We start from the raw sequence: 15237 nt of genomic DNA on the forward strand, positions 1-15237 counted from the left end.
GTCGAATGGTTTTGCATTCGACTACCTTCGTGTGATCTAGTGAGTACAATTATCGGTTCCTGACATCCTTATATGTCCTTTCTGTAATCCTTCTCTCTGTTGTTCTAGGGCTACAACAGTGGTTGAGGTGGGCTGTCCATGAGAGTGTCCTACCTCCCAGGATGGATGACAGTCCTGGGCCTGTCCTCCTACCACTACACTCCTCCTACTGGGTGTCTGGCTTCATCTGCCCTCCTTCCAGCGTCTGAGAGCCTGGCATTCCTTACCTCCTGGGCCCCAGCCACTCCAGCACCTCCACCTCCACAATGACACAGATGGACTACAAATACAGCCTGCTGGGCCCCCCGGATGACGACTACAGGAAGAGGCCCCTGCTCCTTCAAGTGGACAACCCCGTCAGCCTGTTTGCTGTGCTGCAGGTAAAGAGGGAACCACGGCACCACTGGAGCACTCTAGGATGCTTCCGGAGAGCAAAACTGTACAGTTTCCTGTTCGGCCTGGCAGTAATGTTCCTCATCATGGCCTCCTATGTCCTGACTGGGGATAAGAAGAACCTGCTCCTCACCCCCTCCCCCTACAACTTCCCCAGCCTCGTCAACCCAGGACCATTCCCTTTCAACCTGTCCTCAGCCAAGGACTACGCCAACATCAAGCTGTTGGTGAAGACCATCACCTCCAAAGTGGAGTTCATCAGTCGCCAGCCGCCAGATATGAAAGCACTGGTACACAGTGAACCCCATGTGAGTAACAACCTACATCTTAGTCTTAGAGCCTTTGCTGACAATCGCAGTCAGTGGTGGAGCCATATTTTTTGGGAACATTATTTTCAATGGGAGAACCTATTGTACATTTCTGAATGGATTTCTATGTTCTATGACGCTTGCATACAACAGTGATTCTAGAGGAAATCAATCTAGATTTTAATTAGAGGTATCAGAGACTCTAATGAAACATATTTCCAGATGTCTGGATAACTGAAATCAGTATTCATGTGTTTAATGCTATTGACGTAATTCCCTTTAATAATCATTTAATAATAATGTTTCAGTTTCGTTCATTCAGATTAAAACAGACTTGAAGCCGGCTTTGTGACATTCAGGGTTATATTAAGCTAGTTGCAAATTAACCTTAATTGTCTGGTTTCGGTGGTCCACAAGGGAATTAAAGCTCAACCCCCAGATTGGCCCTAGAACTTCCCTCAACTGCCTGTCTCACCTCAAAGCCTATTTCAATTAAATCGTTTATCCAAACGATAATGGCGATTCGTTAAGAGCTTCTTAACGAATCTGGGAAACCCGGCCAATGGCGTGTGATGGGGCTATTTGCATCAAACCTAAATTCTTATTGAACCCACTAATACAAGAAAGCTTTGGCACAATTAATACCGCATGTCTACATGAATCCGTGAGTAATTGTCCTTAAACTGTGTTACATAGACAGACACTAGACAGCGTGTGATTCACAGCCTGGCGGTATTTCAGGCAGAGAAATGTGTGTGAAATGTGAGGGGTGAAAGGAGAAGACGGGAGAATGGGAGTTGTCAGCATTGCTGGCTCAGCTGTCAAGGGGTCAGCTCCCTCCACACCAGACCTGTGAATGAATCATCCCCACACCTCCAAATGGAGAGGGGCGGGCGAGGGGCAGGGAAGAGAGGAGGAGTGGAGATGAGGGGAAGGGCAAGAGGGACAGGCACGGGATGAGAGGAGCGAAGGAGATGTAGAGGGGCAGAGGAACGAAGAGATGAGAAGTAGATGAGAGGAGAGTCAAGTCAAGTCAGTCTCCCATCGACAGGTGTCAAGTCCAACACACACCCATTTACATCCCTTACAGATGGTGTGTGGCAGAAAAACCCATTATATCACAGCCCAAGTGTATAGCTATACTGTACACACAATATCTAGGCATATCCATCCAAACTTAACTAGAAGAGCTATGTAAATGAATGGGGAAACATATATCGTTGGCAATTTATTCCGTTTGAATTCATGGTACTGTTTCTGTGTTCAGCATTTTGTTCTGAATGAATCACTGGGTCATCCCTTTTCTCCTTTGCCTTTTCACAGATGTTTTCTGTTATCCCCCGCAAGTTCCTGCCTGACGTCAAGAACCCCTGCTGGTATGAGGTGCACACTGGGAACATCACTGCGGACCCCTACAGGGCCAACCTGTACGCCCGGTACTCACGGCGCTTCCGGATTGTGTTCGAGAACCTGACGAACGCATTCAGGGAACACTTGTACCGCCGGGTGGGGAAGTACTACCGAATACGGTGTCTGCCTTACTTCTACATCATTGGCCAGCCCAAGTGCGGCACAACGGACCTGTATGACAGGCTAAGGCTTCACCCGGATGTCAGGTTCACCACTTTTAAAGAGCCGCACTGGTGGACAAGGAAGAGGTTTGGTGAGTGGCCGACACACTGTTTAAGTAGAATCTGTGTCAAAGGCCTTTCTAACAAACTTGTGTCTAGTGGGTGGGGGTTAGGCTAAAGGTCCATATTGAAAGTCACAGGGAAATGGCTTCTAATGTATGATCTCACAGGTCACTCCAACAGGGAGGTCAGAGACCGGTTGGCTGGATGGTGAATTATTAAAGTGCCCCAGGGTCGGACAGAGGGTAGGGTACTGATGTGATCAGAATACAGAGCTGTGAGGCAGAGGAACCTGTGAAGACAATAAGCAGAGAGTCACAGAATGCAGGATATGCACTGTGTTGTGCCCAGGGAATAAGTAAAATTTAACGATTTTCAACCTGGATTAATTATGCAAGAGGCTGCAAGTGCTCCCTATATTGCATGACAATATGAACGGTATAGTTTTACACATTGTATATCTTCTCCTAGTAACCATCAACCAGTGCCTGTTTCCCCTTCTGAACCTTCTATAGTACATAGTGGCAACATGTGTGTTTAGGCTCATTAAAATGTTGGTCTGTGACAGACATTAGAGTTTTGCATCTGCCCTATTTATCACTGTCGCTGACATTACTTTGAAGATGGGCCATAGACCACTTGAAATACACAGATCTCACAGTCTGTCTTTGAAGCCTCTGCACACATTTTATCAAGGTGCGGATATGTGGCACTCCGTTTAACTGTGGTTTCCTGTTGTGATTACTTAGCTGCATCTGTTTTTCCGGTGAAAGCTATAGTAAACAACTAGCTAAAGACCCAAACAGATTTCTAAAGATCCAAACATTTATTTTAATTTAGCACATCTTTGCCTTTGCTGGCAAAGCTTGAGATCCATTGTGCTTTCTTCTGTTCCTTGACTGTTTCCCCACCTCCTGTTTCAGACTGCTGTATAAAATCCTGACCACATACCACACCAACATGTCATTGTGGTTGAAAAAAAAAAAAAATATCAAAAGAGACTTAGAGACTCCAAAGTCCACTAGTTGTGTCAATGGATAGTAGTCGTCAGAGAGTTACACACGGCAAGGCTTTGATGGCTGGATCCCATGCTCAATCTCCACTGGGACTCTGTGTGTAGGTTTTGGATGTCTTTTTTCTCACTGTGCATCTGTGATGTTACATGGCAAGCGGCTACCACAGATGGGATTAAAAGTAAGAATAGTAAGAAATATCCTAATTTGCCTGAAATCAGCATGTCCACGGCTTCTCAAAAACAGGAAATGGGTTTTGGTAGTGAGTTTCTGTTTTCTAAATTCTTTGAGCTATCTGTGATATTTTATTTTCTAATCTTATATGTAAATTTGTATATCAAGGAATGGCAGTGTAAATTGGGTTAGGCAAGTCACAAAAGTGGAAAAAGGCTGACCTCTGTGAGCTTCCTTTGTTTGTATTTCTGTCTGCAGTAATTACATAGATTCTTCAACAGCACAAGCAGCAGCGCACATGTGTGAAGAGAATGGACTTGTGTGTGAAATCCAATGTGTGTGGAAAGAAGAGTGTGTGGGAGGACAAATGGGATGCCAGGCAAATATGTGGCAACAAACTGCCTGGAGGCTGATGGCTCTATGTTCAAAGTCATCGTAGATTACAAAGTTACAGTGGAAAATTACATAATGGCTTTGTACTTAGAGGTTGCTCTATGGAGATTCATATAACTTAATCACAATGTAAGATAACTCTTAAGACGTTGACACACAGTGCAAGTGATTGTTTTTAAAATAACATCAGTGGCCAGCTAACATTTGAATGTAGATGTAACTCCACATGGTGAGCACATGCTGTAGCATCTTATATAATTTTCTATATTTTATAAAGAATTTAAAGAAAAAGCCAAATTTCATATGTGTTTCATGTATCGATTTTTGGGGAGATTTTTCATTCAGTCGACTTTCTGTGTTTATACTTCTATTGTGGACTACCATTGAGACAGCTGTTCTCCAAGGATGCTGGTTCAGGCTCAGGACAATGAATGTGCTCTTTGTTTATACCCATTCTTGATTTTGTTCTCTTTATTTCTTTCTCTCTGGTATTATTTTCTCTTTTATTTATTTATTTCCTGGCGAATCAGCAATGACCCTGTCTGTTGGTGAGAAATAATTGAATGTGATTCTTGCGATATGACTGACATGAAAGAGAGATTTGTTTGGGAAATCTCATCTTGAATGAAATCCTATTTTGAGGGCTTCAGATTTTTTTGTATGCTTTAATGATAATGCTTTTTTTTTCTATTCTGTAATGTCACTAAAACGAATAATATGTCATACAGTTACCAGCACGGTGACCTTTGACCCTCCAGATTGTTTTAAGAATGGAAAGACTGGGGATTAGGCCTTTGTCAACTTATTTGCTCTGGTCCTTCAGGTATTATTCGTCTGAGTGATGGATTCCATGACCGCTACCCAGTGGAGGACTACTTGGACCTCTTTGACCTGGCCGCCTACCAGATCCAAGACCACCTACTGGTCAACTCCTCTGGAGCGCCTAAGCAACGCAACATTATCATAGGTGAGTTTTTGTAAAAAGGAGTTGCTCTGATAGGTATGTATGTGTATATATGGATATATATGGATATATACACAGTATCAATGGTTTGGACAACTATCCATCTTTGTCAGATCAAAACTTTATATTTGGTATTGTGTACTTGGAAGCAGTGGTGTAGCATAAAGTAGTGAACATACTGTAAGTAAAGACCTCCTCTCCTTCCTGTGCAATCCCCAACCCATGATTCACTGCCCATTTTATAGTGGCCATACAGGAAATCCTAATATACTCATACAGCGTATGCCTGCATGTCATGTAAGACTGATTGGCGCTAGTGTGTGTGGCAGCTCCTCAAGAGGAAACTCTTTAATGCAGGTGTATTTCCTTATTGTTACATTTACAACTAGAGAGGGTACAATTTCTGGGGAAATTGTAGGGTGTGCTTGCTTGCGTCGGTTGTACAGGGATTTTAATGCAATTTTTACAACTGATATTCCTTTATATTTTATATAAAAATGCATAGGGCCTACTTATTATGCATAAATATTACATAGATTTAAAAGCATCTTTTTTTTGCTGCTCATTTACAACTCAAAATACGAGTGAAGTGTAGAATGAAATATGATGTCTTCTCATTTCCCCTGCAAGAGGCAGCCTCATAGCTGAATCAAAACGAATACATTTGGCAGACCGGTGTAAAAATTGACCTAATCTCTATGACTTAAACGTCCTTTTAAGTTTTCCCTTCTCGTGATATTTTCAGGCATTTAGCCTACTCATATTGCATTCATTCATTAATAAAGAACCCCCTTTTTTAGATTATTCTACGACGTTACCGGCAGAAGATAGAATCGCGATTCAAACAGTACCATCTGCTAACTGAAAATATGCCCCCAAAAACGTAAATAAGCTTGACATTTATTTAGTGGAAAATCGCTCATTCATAAAAAGCTCACTGGTAGCGATCATTGTCAGTAACAACGCAAAATGCGATATAGCCCTGTGTGGAGAAGCTGCCCCGGTAAATTCTACTACTACAGTACAGTACTAGACTACTGCTGTGTTCGTCTTGGTAGCGATTGCGTTGGTTGAATTCGATTAAACGTTCCGTTGTACGGTTTAGGCTTAAATTAATTATTTTCATGAACAGATTGACAAAGTTTAGGCTGTGGCAATGAAGTTCAGGTTAGTAGTCAGATAGTTTCCCTATTGAAAGACTTTTGAGTAAGGAGAGTGCCGAACATGTTCAGTCGCCGTTTGACTTACACAGCTGAGGAGTTTTTGTTAGCTACTCACACTAGTGTCTCGGGTAGGCTACAGCGTTGCAGTGAGCTACACTGGTTTGAAACCACAGGTAATGGTAATTTCACCAACAAATCATTTACTAATGTCAGAATAAATCATACAACAATGTATATGTGAGGAATGTTTATTTTAACGATTGAAAACAGATACATCATAGACCACTGTAGTATGTGTTGCCCGGGCAACACAGGCTAATGTCATGATGCTAATACTTCAGTGAAATAGTAGACTACTGTTTCCGAAAGTAGATGTACTTCCTTAATAATATCAGCTTATATTGTACATTACACATCACAATTGTGTGTCATATCACAAAGTAAAATGAGTAAATATTTATCACCCTGGCCTCTTTTCTTGTGGCGTTTCTGCAGCTGCCTTGCAGTAAAGCTATAGTTAGCCTAGCTATCCCCCAAGTTAACAGATGCGAAACGAATGTTCTGCCAAAGGTAGTCAGGCGTGTTTTCGTGACGTTAGTGACGCAGTGACGTTAGTAACGTCAGTGACTCTGGCTAGCATATTAGCCACCGTTAGCTTCACTTTTCGCCACAAAAACTTAACTTAAGCCCAAACCATGCAACGGAACGTAAATTCCAATAGAAGCAACTCAATCGCTACCAAGACGAAACTTTTGACACCTACGTTGTCAATGTAGGCCAAATATTGACTGAGTTTTAGGGGGGCAAAAAGAATAATAATAATATATATGTGAGAGAACAAAGGTTGTGCCCTTGCCGAAGGCAAAGCACACTCAACTAGAGAGGATACAATTTCTGGGGAAATTGTAGGGTGTGCTTGCTTGCGTCGGTTGCACAGGGGTCTGTATATTTTATATAAAAATGCATCGGGCCTACTTATTATTTATAAAGATTACATAGATTTAAAAGCATCTTTTTTTTGCTGCTCATTTACAACTCAAAATACGAGTGAAGTGTAGAATGAAATATGATGTCTTCTCATTTCCCCTGCAAGAGGCAGCCTCATAGCTGAATCAAAACGAATACATTTGGCAGACCGGTGTAAAAATGGACCTAATCTCTATGACTTAAACGTCCTTTTAAGTTGTCCATTCTCGTGATATTTTCAGGCATTTAGCCTACTCATATTGCATTCATTCATTAATAAAGAACCCCCTTTGAAGATTATTCTACGACTTTACCGGCAGAAGATAGAATCGCGATTCAAACAGTACCATCTGCTAACTGAAAATATGCCCCCAAAAACGTAAATAAGCTTGACATTTATTTAGTGGAAAATCGCTCATTCATAAAAAGCTCAGTGGTAGCGATCATTGTCAGTAACAACGCAAAATGCGATATAGCCCTGTGTGGAGAAGCTGCCCCGGTAAATTATACTACTACAGTACAGTACTAAACTACTGCTGTGTTAGTCTTGGTAGCGATTGCGTTGGTTGAATTCGATTTAACGTTCCGTTGTACGGTTTAGGCTGAAATTAATTATTTTCATGAACAGATTGACAAAGTTTAGGCTGTGGCAATGAAGTTCAGGTTAGTAGTCAGATTGTTTCAACTATTGAAAGACTTTTGAGTAAGGGGAGTGCCGAACATGTTCTGTCGCCGTTTGACTTGAACAGCTGAGGAGTTTTTGTTAGCTACTCTACACTAGTGTCTCGGGTAGGCTACAGCGTTGCAGTGAGCTACACTGGTTTGAAACCACAGGTAATGGTAATTTCACCAACAAATCGTTTACTAATGTCAGAATAAATCATACAACGAAAATGTATATGTGAGGAATGTTTATTTTAACGATTGAAAACAGATACATCATAGACCACTGTAGTATGTGTTGCCAGGGCAACACAGGCTAATGTCATGATGCTAATACTTCAGTGAAATAGTAGACTACTGTTTCCGAAAGTAGATGTACTTCCTTAATAATATCAGCTTATATTGTACATTACACATCACAATTGTGTGTCATATCACAAAGTAAAATGAGTAAATAGTTATCACCCTGGTCTTCAATACAATTTATTTAGTTTGTACAAACTTACATTTTTACATTTAGTCATTTAGCAGACGCTCTTATCCAGAGCGACTTACAGTAAGTACAGGGACATTCCCCCGAGGCAAGTAGGGTGAAGTGCCTTGCCCAAGGACACAACGTCATTTTGCACGGCCGGGAATTGAACTGGCAACCTTCAGATTACCAGCCGATTTCTTAACCGCTCAGCCACCTGACTCCTTAACTTAAGTTTAACAGAGCACTCTGTGATCATGACCGAAGGACGTACTACAGGTCGTTCGGTAGAGTGATAGAGAACAGGAGTTATATTGAACTGAGAACAGATGGTCTTAATCAATCAATACAGCGGTCTCCATGATTGGCCAGCACTACTCAGTGACAGTTTTACTCCACATCAAGTGTCCCACAGTTCTTTGATGTCACAGCTCCCTCTCTAAAAGAGGATAGTAAAGATACCTTTAATGAAACACAAACAGAACACAGGACACAATCTCCTAGGCCAAAAGGTCAGGAACAGCTGGGTCAACTGACTAAACCCTTAGGTCACGAGAACCCAAGCTGACGTCCTCCTTCTCCATGCCCCTGGCTCTTAGTTAGGTATGATAATTACCTTAAGAAAATCTGCCTCCAGAGTTTGTATCCTACAGAGCCTCAGTTTCCTACATTCACTGTCTATATAAAACACATACATTTGTAACTATGTCCTAAAATTCTATGACAAGGGATATACACATAGTGCACATTGTAAGTACAACAGATATTTAAGGACTATAAGTACACTGTTCTAATATCATGACAGTGATTAGTGCCAGTGTTCAGTCTGTATTTTTCAATACACAGTGCAATAAAACGTCAACTACAATATTACAAGAGTGTTACGTAAGAGTGTTACAAGACGGTTCTACAAGAAAAACTCAAATGCAAAGTACAACATGCACAAAAAATGCTGTTTATGACTAACAGAGAGTGCTAATGTTGCCTTTGCACCCATAGTGTCTGAACAGCGGGTGGAATTATTGCAGAACTCCATATGATAAAGGCAAATTTACATCTAAGACATGATACCACCAAAAGGAATCTAGATAATTAAATTAGAACTGTAATCATCCTTATCTAGTTCAAGTTCTTTCGCTCAAAGCGGTTTCCTGTATGTCAATAGTGAACTTGTCAGAGGACAGTTTTAGCGTGACCCCTTCTCTCCCTGACCTGTCATGTGAGTCATACAGGTTGTGTGTCAGTCTTGTGATCACGGGCAATTATATTATGCTCTGCCCTCTCTTGCAGCCAATGGGCATTTACTGGTGGGGACCTGACACCCAGGGAGATGGTAGGACTGCTTCACTCAATCTAGGAGGTTCCGGGGTTGATAAAACAGCTTCCTTTGTGGAAGGTGGAGTTGTAATGCTCATGGCTATCATTATATTAATGATGATAGGGGCCGGGAACGTTCTTTATGAAGAATAATTATCTCTCCAGTGCCTATCACGATAGAACACTACGGTCCTATACTCCAGCCAGTGCAGTGTCTGCTGTGCCTCAAATGGAATAATGGAAGAAAATATTTGCTTTGGTGTATAGAAGTCTCAATCTCCACATCCCTTTCCAAGTCTCCTCTTCCTCTCCCATTCTCCCTCCCTTTGTTCTGTTCCTCTCCTTTTTCACATAGAAGTGGCCCATAAGAAAGAAACTCAAAATTTCAGAAGCAACAATAGCCTTTTCAGACTGGGCAAGACAGAACATTGAGAGTGGTTTAGCACTTTTTTGTTTCCCTCTTTCAATAAATAATCCATCTAAGGAGGAGCGTGCCAATGGCCTCTTCAGTATTCCCACCATGCACTGGGAGAGCCCAGCAAGGTGCAGGCCATCATCCAGGATATCCGGCCCTAACCTCCCCAACAACTCCCTCACCCTCTTTTCCCCCCCATACCTGGTCTTTAAGCCATTGAAACTGCTACTGACCTGTCATGCTTGGCTCTGCTGCCTGTTTGCCCTGCTCCCACTTTCCTCATTAGACCAAATTAGCAGTTTTAATAAACTATTCAGGGCCCCTTGACTCCAAAGACTGGAAGCTCAAAGCGAATGATAATAATATGTGAATGCAGTTTCATTACTGACGTAAAAGCGGTAACAAATATCTTTTTCACTTGCTCTGCGGTGTGAAAAAGAATTGACAGGTCCTGGCAGCTACGACCATACCCAAACTAGGAAAACAAACAGGCAAGAAAAAGTGCTTCCTTCTAATGTGTTACACACAGAGAAATGGAGGGAGAATAATGAATGTTAACATAACCTAATATATCCATGATGAGATTGTTCACTGGTCTGAAATTCTGGTCTGTTCTGGAATACTTTGAGGAATGACCTTGCATGACTACTTTGTGACAAGACAAAGTAACGATGAGTAAAAGTAATTAATTCCAGTATATCACTCACAGTTGGAACATTTCTGAGTTCTTTTTTTGTTGAATTAACTTGTTTTGTCTTTCTCCCTTGCTATTGTTTTCAGTGCTGCGCTTTGTGACCACTATTAGTTTATCAAAATTTCATATGCAATTATGGTACTGTAGCGTCTGCAGTATATTCAATTAGAACAAGGAGAGCACAAACGTGTTTCGAGAGTTTAATGTTTAAAATGTGTTTGTGTGGGTCTGTTCTTTGTGTGTGTGCTTGCTTGTTTGTGTGTGTGTTTGTGCCTTCCTGTATGTGTGTGTGTCTCAATGTCTGTGTTAATGCATGTGCATGCGCATGCTTGTAAATGTGCATGTGTTCATTTCCCAGGAGAAGCCAGCGCATCCACCATGTGGGACAACAATGCCTGGGTCTATTTCTATGACAACACCACTGAGGGGGAGCCCCCCTTCCTCATCCAGGATTTTGTCCACGCCCTGCAGCCCGATGCCCGCTTCATTGTCATGCTCAGGGACCCTGTAGAGAGGTGGGAATCTCTCCCTCCTCCATCTCTCACTCAATCTCTCCTTCCAGGTCAGAGTAAATCAAACAGATGAATGGCCCAGACACGATCCAGCCAGTCCCCCATACACGGTGCCCTGGACCAGTAATCCCCCTCACAGTTGACACTGCACAGAGCACAGACCAAGAAAACCTAATCTCTCGCTTGTTTGAATTTCTTGAAATATTCCAGACATGTTGTTGCTAAGGATTTATAGCCACAACTCAGTCTGCATCACCTAGGTTTTGATATGATGTGTTTGACAGAGTTTATTTGAGTTGATTGCCTGTAGCTGCTGGGTGTCCTCCTTAACCGAGGAAATGTATTCCCCCACACATGGCAATTAGTTTACTGGATGTCTTAACATGATTGCGGTAATGGGTTTTGCATGTCTAGCCCTCCAGCCAAAGAAGACATTTCTGGGGAAATTAATGACACACAAAGACTATTGTTGGCATTTTATATATTTAATTTCAATGCTATGCACGTCATCAAAACAGAATGAGGTAAAGACGTACAGTAGTACAGTAGACTTTTCAGTTTATTTTTTATTGCTGTCTGTTTCATTATTGTCAGTAGTTCCAAGTTAAAACCACAAGGTTTTCAGATAACACGGTAACATGGATGCCCAATGGAGTTTTTTTCAGCACAACTTTGACACCTGTTACATTGTTGTTTATATGTAGACTGTTTATATGTAGTCTACTGTACAATAATCATCATGTATCAAACACTTTGCAAGCTGTTTTCAATTTAAACTTCTCAAACAGTAATTAATACAGTTAACGTAGAAAAAGTTTATATTTTTTATCTAACATATTGTATGAAATTAAATTAGGGATGAGAAGTGCATAGTTCCAACAGTACTTTCATATATATTACACAGATACAATGTAAGTGAAAATTCATAAACAATTCTGTTGGTGCAGTCAGTTCTCAAGTAAGTTTCATTGTCATCATTCTCAAATATGTTTTATTCTTAACATGTCAAACTCTCAATATTTACAATGTATTTGAACATTAACTTAATGTCTATTCCTGTCTGATTTTCTGTACCAGGCTTTACTCAGACTATCTCTACTTCGGGATTGCCAATAAGTCTGCAGAGGACTTCCACGAGAAGGTGTCAGAGTCTCTGCAGCTTTTTGAGGGGTGCCTTACAGAGTACAAGATGCGTGCCTGTGTGTACAACACAACACTCAACAATGCAATGCCAGTGAGTGGAGGTGTCTCTCTTGTTGTTTCTCTCATGTGGCTTCACACTAAAGGCAGGGTGGGCAGGGATTGAGATTGCTCTTCATTAGCACATGTTGTATATCATGTGGAGTGTTTTCCATTAGCAAGGGGGTTGAGGCAACACCTGGAGAAATTCTCTTTCTCTCCTCGCCTGGCCCTTCCCAGCTAGGTCCAGCCCGCTCTTGTGAGCGAGTGACACCAACTTCCTGTGGTCTCACGTGAAGGAGCTCAATACTAGAGTTCAGCCCTGGGGTTGAAAACACATCCAGTTTTCCGCAGATTGAGGCCCTATCGTCCACTTGCTGAGTCTCTTGCCAGACCTATATTTAGACGGCCTCTTCCCTCCCTCCTTCCATCTCTACCCTCCAACTCTCCCCTTCATCCCTTTTTGGCCTCCACCCAACCCGCCATCCCTCTCTGCTGGCTTGAGAAGCTTTTATTTTCCCCTTTAGGAGCTGGCACATTCTCTTCTCCGGGCCTAATTGTGCATTGGCTGATATCTCTCTGAGTTATTAGACCATGTGAGCTGCATTGTGGGGAGCTGTTGTGCTTGTGACATATTTGATAAAGGCTTGAGAACAGACAGCTGAGCAAGGAATTTAAAGAGGAATCAACAACAACAACCGAGGAGAATCATATGCTGTCTGATGAACCTCCAGTTTGAGTGGCCATTTAGCCTGGAAAAGATGTGAGAAGAATGTGTTTAAAGATGAAAACCATTTTTGGTATTCTACTTTGACAATTACACTTTTATTTTTCAGCTTCAATCCGGCCCAGATTAGCTATAAAACAATCAAATGTCAATAATCTCCTCTAGCCCCTCACTCTCTCCTCCAGTTCCCTTACCCTCCCAAGACTTTGTAACGCGCCTGTGTTCCTTTGTCAGTTGTATTTCTATGCTGAACAGGAAATTGCTTGGACTGGGAGAAGTCTTTCAGACTCTGTCTCTGATGTGTGTCCACAGGTCAGGTTGCAGGTTGGTCTGTACATTGTGTACATATTAGACTGGCTGACGGTCTTCAGCAAAAATCAGATTTTGGTCCTGCGCCTGGAAGACCATGCCTCCAATCGGAAATACACAATGCACAAAGTCTTTAATTTTCTCAACTTGGGTAAGTTCAGTTCAACAATAGTCTGTGTAAAGATGCCAATTAAGGAACAAAGCTACTAGAGACACACAGTATATGTTGTATATGTTAGTACCCCCCTTATGAAGGTTACTATAATCTTGCAACCCACAATGCACGGCATACAGTGTATTGTTATGTTTCTACAGTATACCGTCAGGAAGCGGTCAGTTCTAGTCTAGCATCAAACCTGCCTAGCAACAGACTAACAATTATCCTGTCCACAAGAAGAACAAAATCCCTGGTTTCCATCACCTGACCTGCTCACACTCAGCAGTCAAGGTTTCACTCTTAATTGGGGAGGTGTGTGCATGTGGTGTGCACGCTTGCGGCCCTCCTGTCACACCTGCTCAACCCAAGCTCTAATTGCCCCAAATCTCTGCCTCCACTCTTAAAAGGGATGCCGGCACCAGCAATGGTGTGATTGGCTCCACAAAGTATTAACCCTTGTGCTGCCTTCGGGTCACATGACCCAAAGGTTCATAACGAACTATTGTTGTGTTTACCCAATGTTACCCAATACAAAAACATTTTTTATTTTTTTATTTTGTAACATTTGCAATGTGGGGGGTCTGAGACAGCCCAATGGTTAAAAGAAAATGCTTCACTTTGTTTTTGTATGCGGTAAAGTTGTCGCAATACGATGGTGGGTCACAATGACTGATGGGTCAGAATGACCCGAAGATAACACAAGGGTTAAGTCTGTATAATGCTGCGCTAAGCTATGTGGTGAACTAGCAGAGTAGTTTCCAAGTGCAGAGGTAATTGACTGTTGTTGTACCAAAAGCTGTTGGCACAACAGGCCACTTAGCAGCCCTGATAATTGAAGGTGTCTACGGAGACCTCATCTAGGAGGAAAAATAGATGGTGGGGTAAGGATGGGTACGGACCGTCCTGAGCAAACTTTTTTTTAACATCTCTTTCTGTCGCTGTCTCTCTGTTTTTCTCTATCTCTTTCTCTCTCTAACATATGTGTGGGCATGCATGTCACAGGACCATTGACGGAGCAGAAGGAGGCAGAGATCACCAGAAGCCCAGCGTCAAACACCAGGAGACCAGCCGACAAGAACCTGGGACCCATGCTGCCCATCACCAAGGAGATCCTGAGGGACTTTTACACGCCATTCAATGAGAAATTGGCCAAAGTGCTCCGGAATGACTCGTTCCGCTGGGAGAGCTGTTCAAAGCTTGTGTAAAGAATTACCACCTCAAAAACCACTGACACATTTAGTAGTCCCAAATAGTTTTTGTTTGTTTCATCTCTCCTAAAGTGCCCATGAGAATTAAAATCCTTCTATTTAAATGAATACTTAAGTTATGATGTGGAGATGAAACAAAGATGGGGAAATAGCACAACTCCTTTTTGTACTGGATTTTTTGTGGGTTGGGGGTCTCTTTTCGAATTCAAAAAAGCAAGCACGCACCTTATTCTGACCGGATGAACATTAAACAGTGGATTCCAAGTGGAACAGGCTCTGGTGTTATCTTTTTAAAGATGAGTGTGATATTTGGGTGGATGATTGCTTTGAAGGAGCAAAGACAACCAATCAGCATTGAAATTATTCACCTTGATTTGCCACACTAACCAAAAAAGTCTTCCACACTGCAGTCTCATTTATACTTGACTTATCTCACGACTAAACACCAAAGGCATCACAAAATATATGTGAATAGTACACAACATGAATGCCTGACTGACTGCACTCTTTGTGGGAGTATGAATTATTAGTATTACAATA

The 15237-nt window shown here is 41.9% G+C and overlaps 1 protein-coding gene across 1 annotated transcript in view; it reads left to right on the forward strand.

Moving 5' to 3' along the window:
* LOC136950426 (carbohydrate sulfotransferase 15-like) overlaps positions 1-15237 on the forward strand; it is a 79731-nt gene extending 64494 nt beyond the window's left edge. The window contains exons 2-8 of the mRNA XM_067244768.1: positions 109-740; positions 2064-2403; positions 4775-4918; positions 10964-11120; positions 12195-12351; positions 13336-13483; positions 14492-15237. Of these exons, the coding sequence (XP_067100869.1) occupies positions 306-740; positions 2064-2403; positions 4775-4918; positions 10964-11120; positions 12195-12351; positions 13336-13483; positions 14492-14694 (1584 nt within the window). The 5' untranslated portion in view covers positions 109-305 and the 3' untranslated portion in view covers positions 14695-15237. The remainder of the gene's footprint in view (positions 1-108; positions 741-2063; positions 2404-4774; positions 4919-10963; positions 11121-12194; positions 12352-13335; positions 13484-14491) is intronic.

The sequence above is a fragment of the Osmerus mordax genome, chromosome 10 (genome assembly GCF_038355195.1).
Source record: "Osmerus mordax isolate fOsmMor3 chromosome 10, fOsmMor3.pri, whole genome shotgun sequence".
In the NCBI taxonomy this organism is placed as follows: domain Eukaryota; kingdom Metazoa; phylum Chordata; class Actinopteri; order Osmeriformes; family Osmeridae; genus Osmerus; species Osmerus mordax.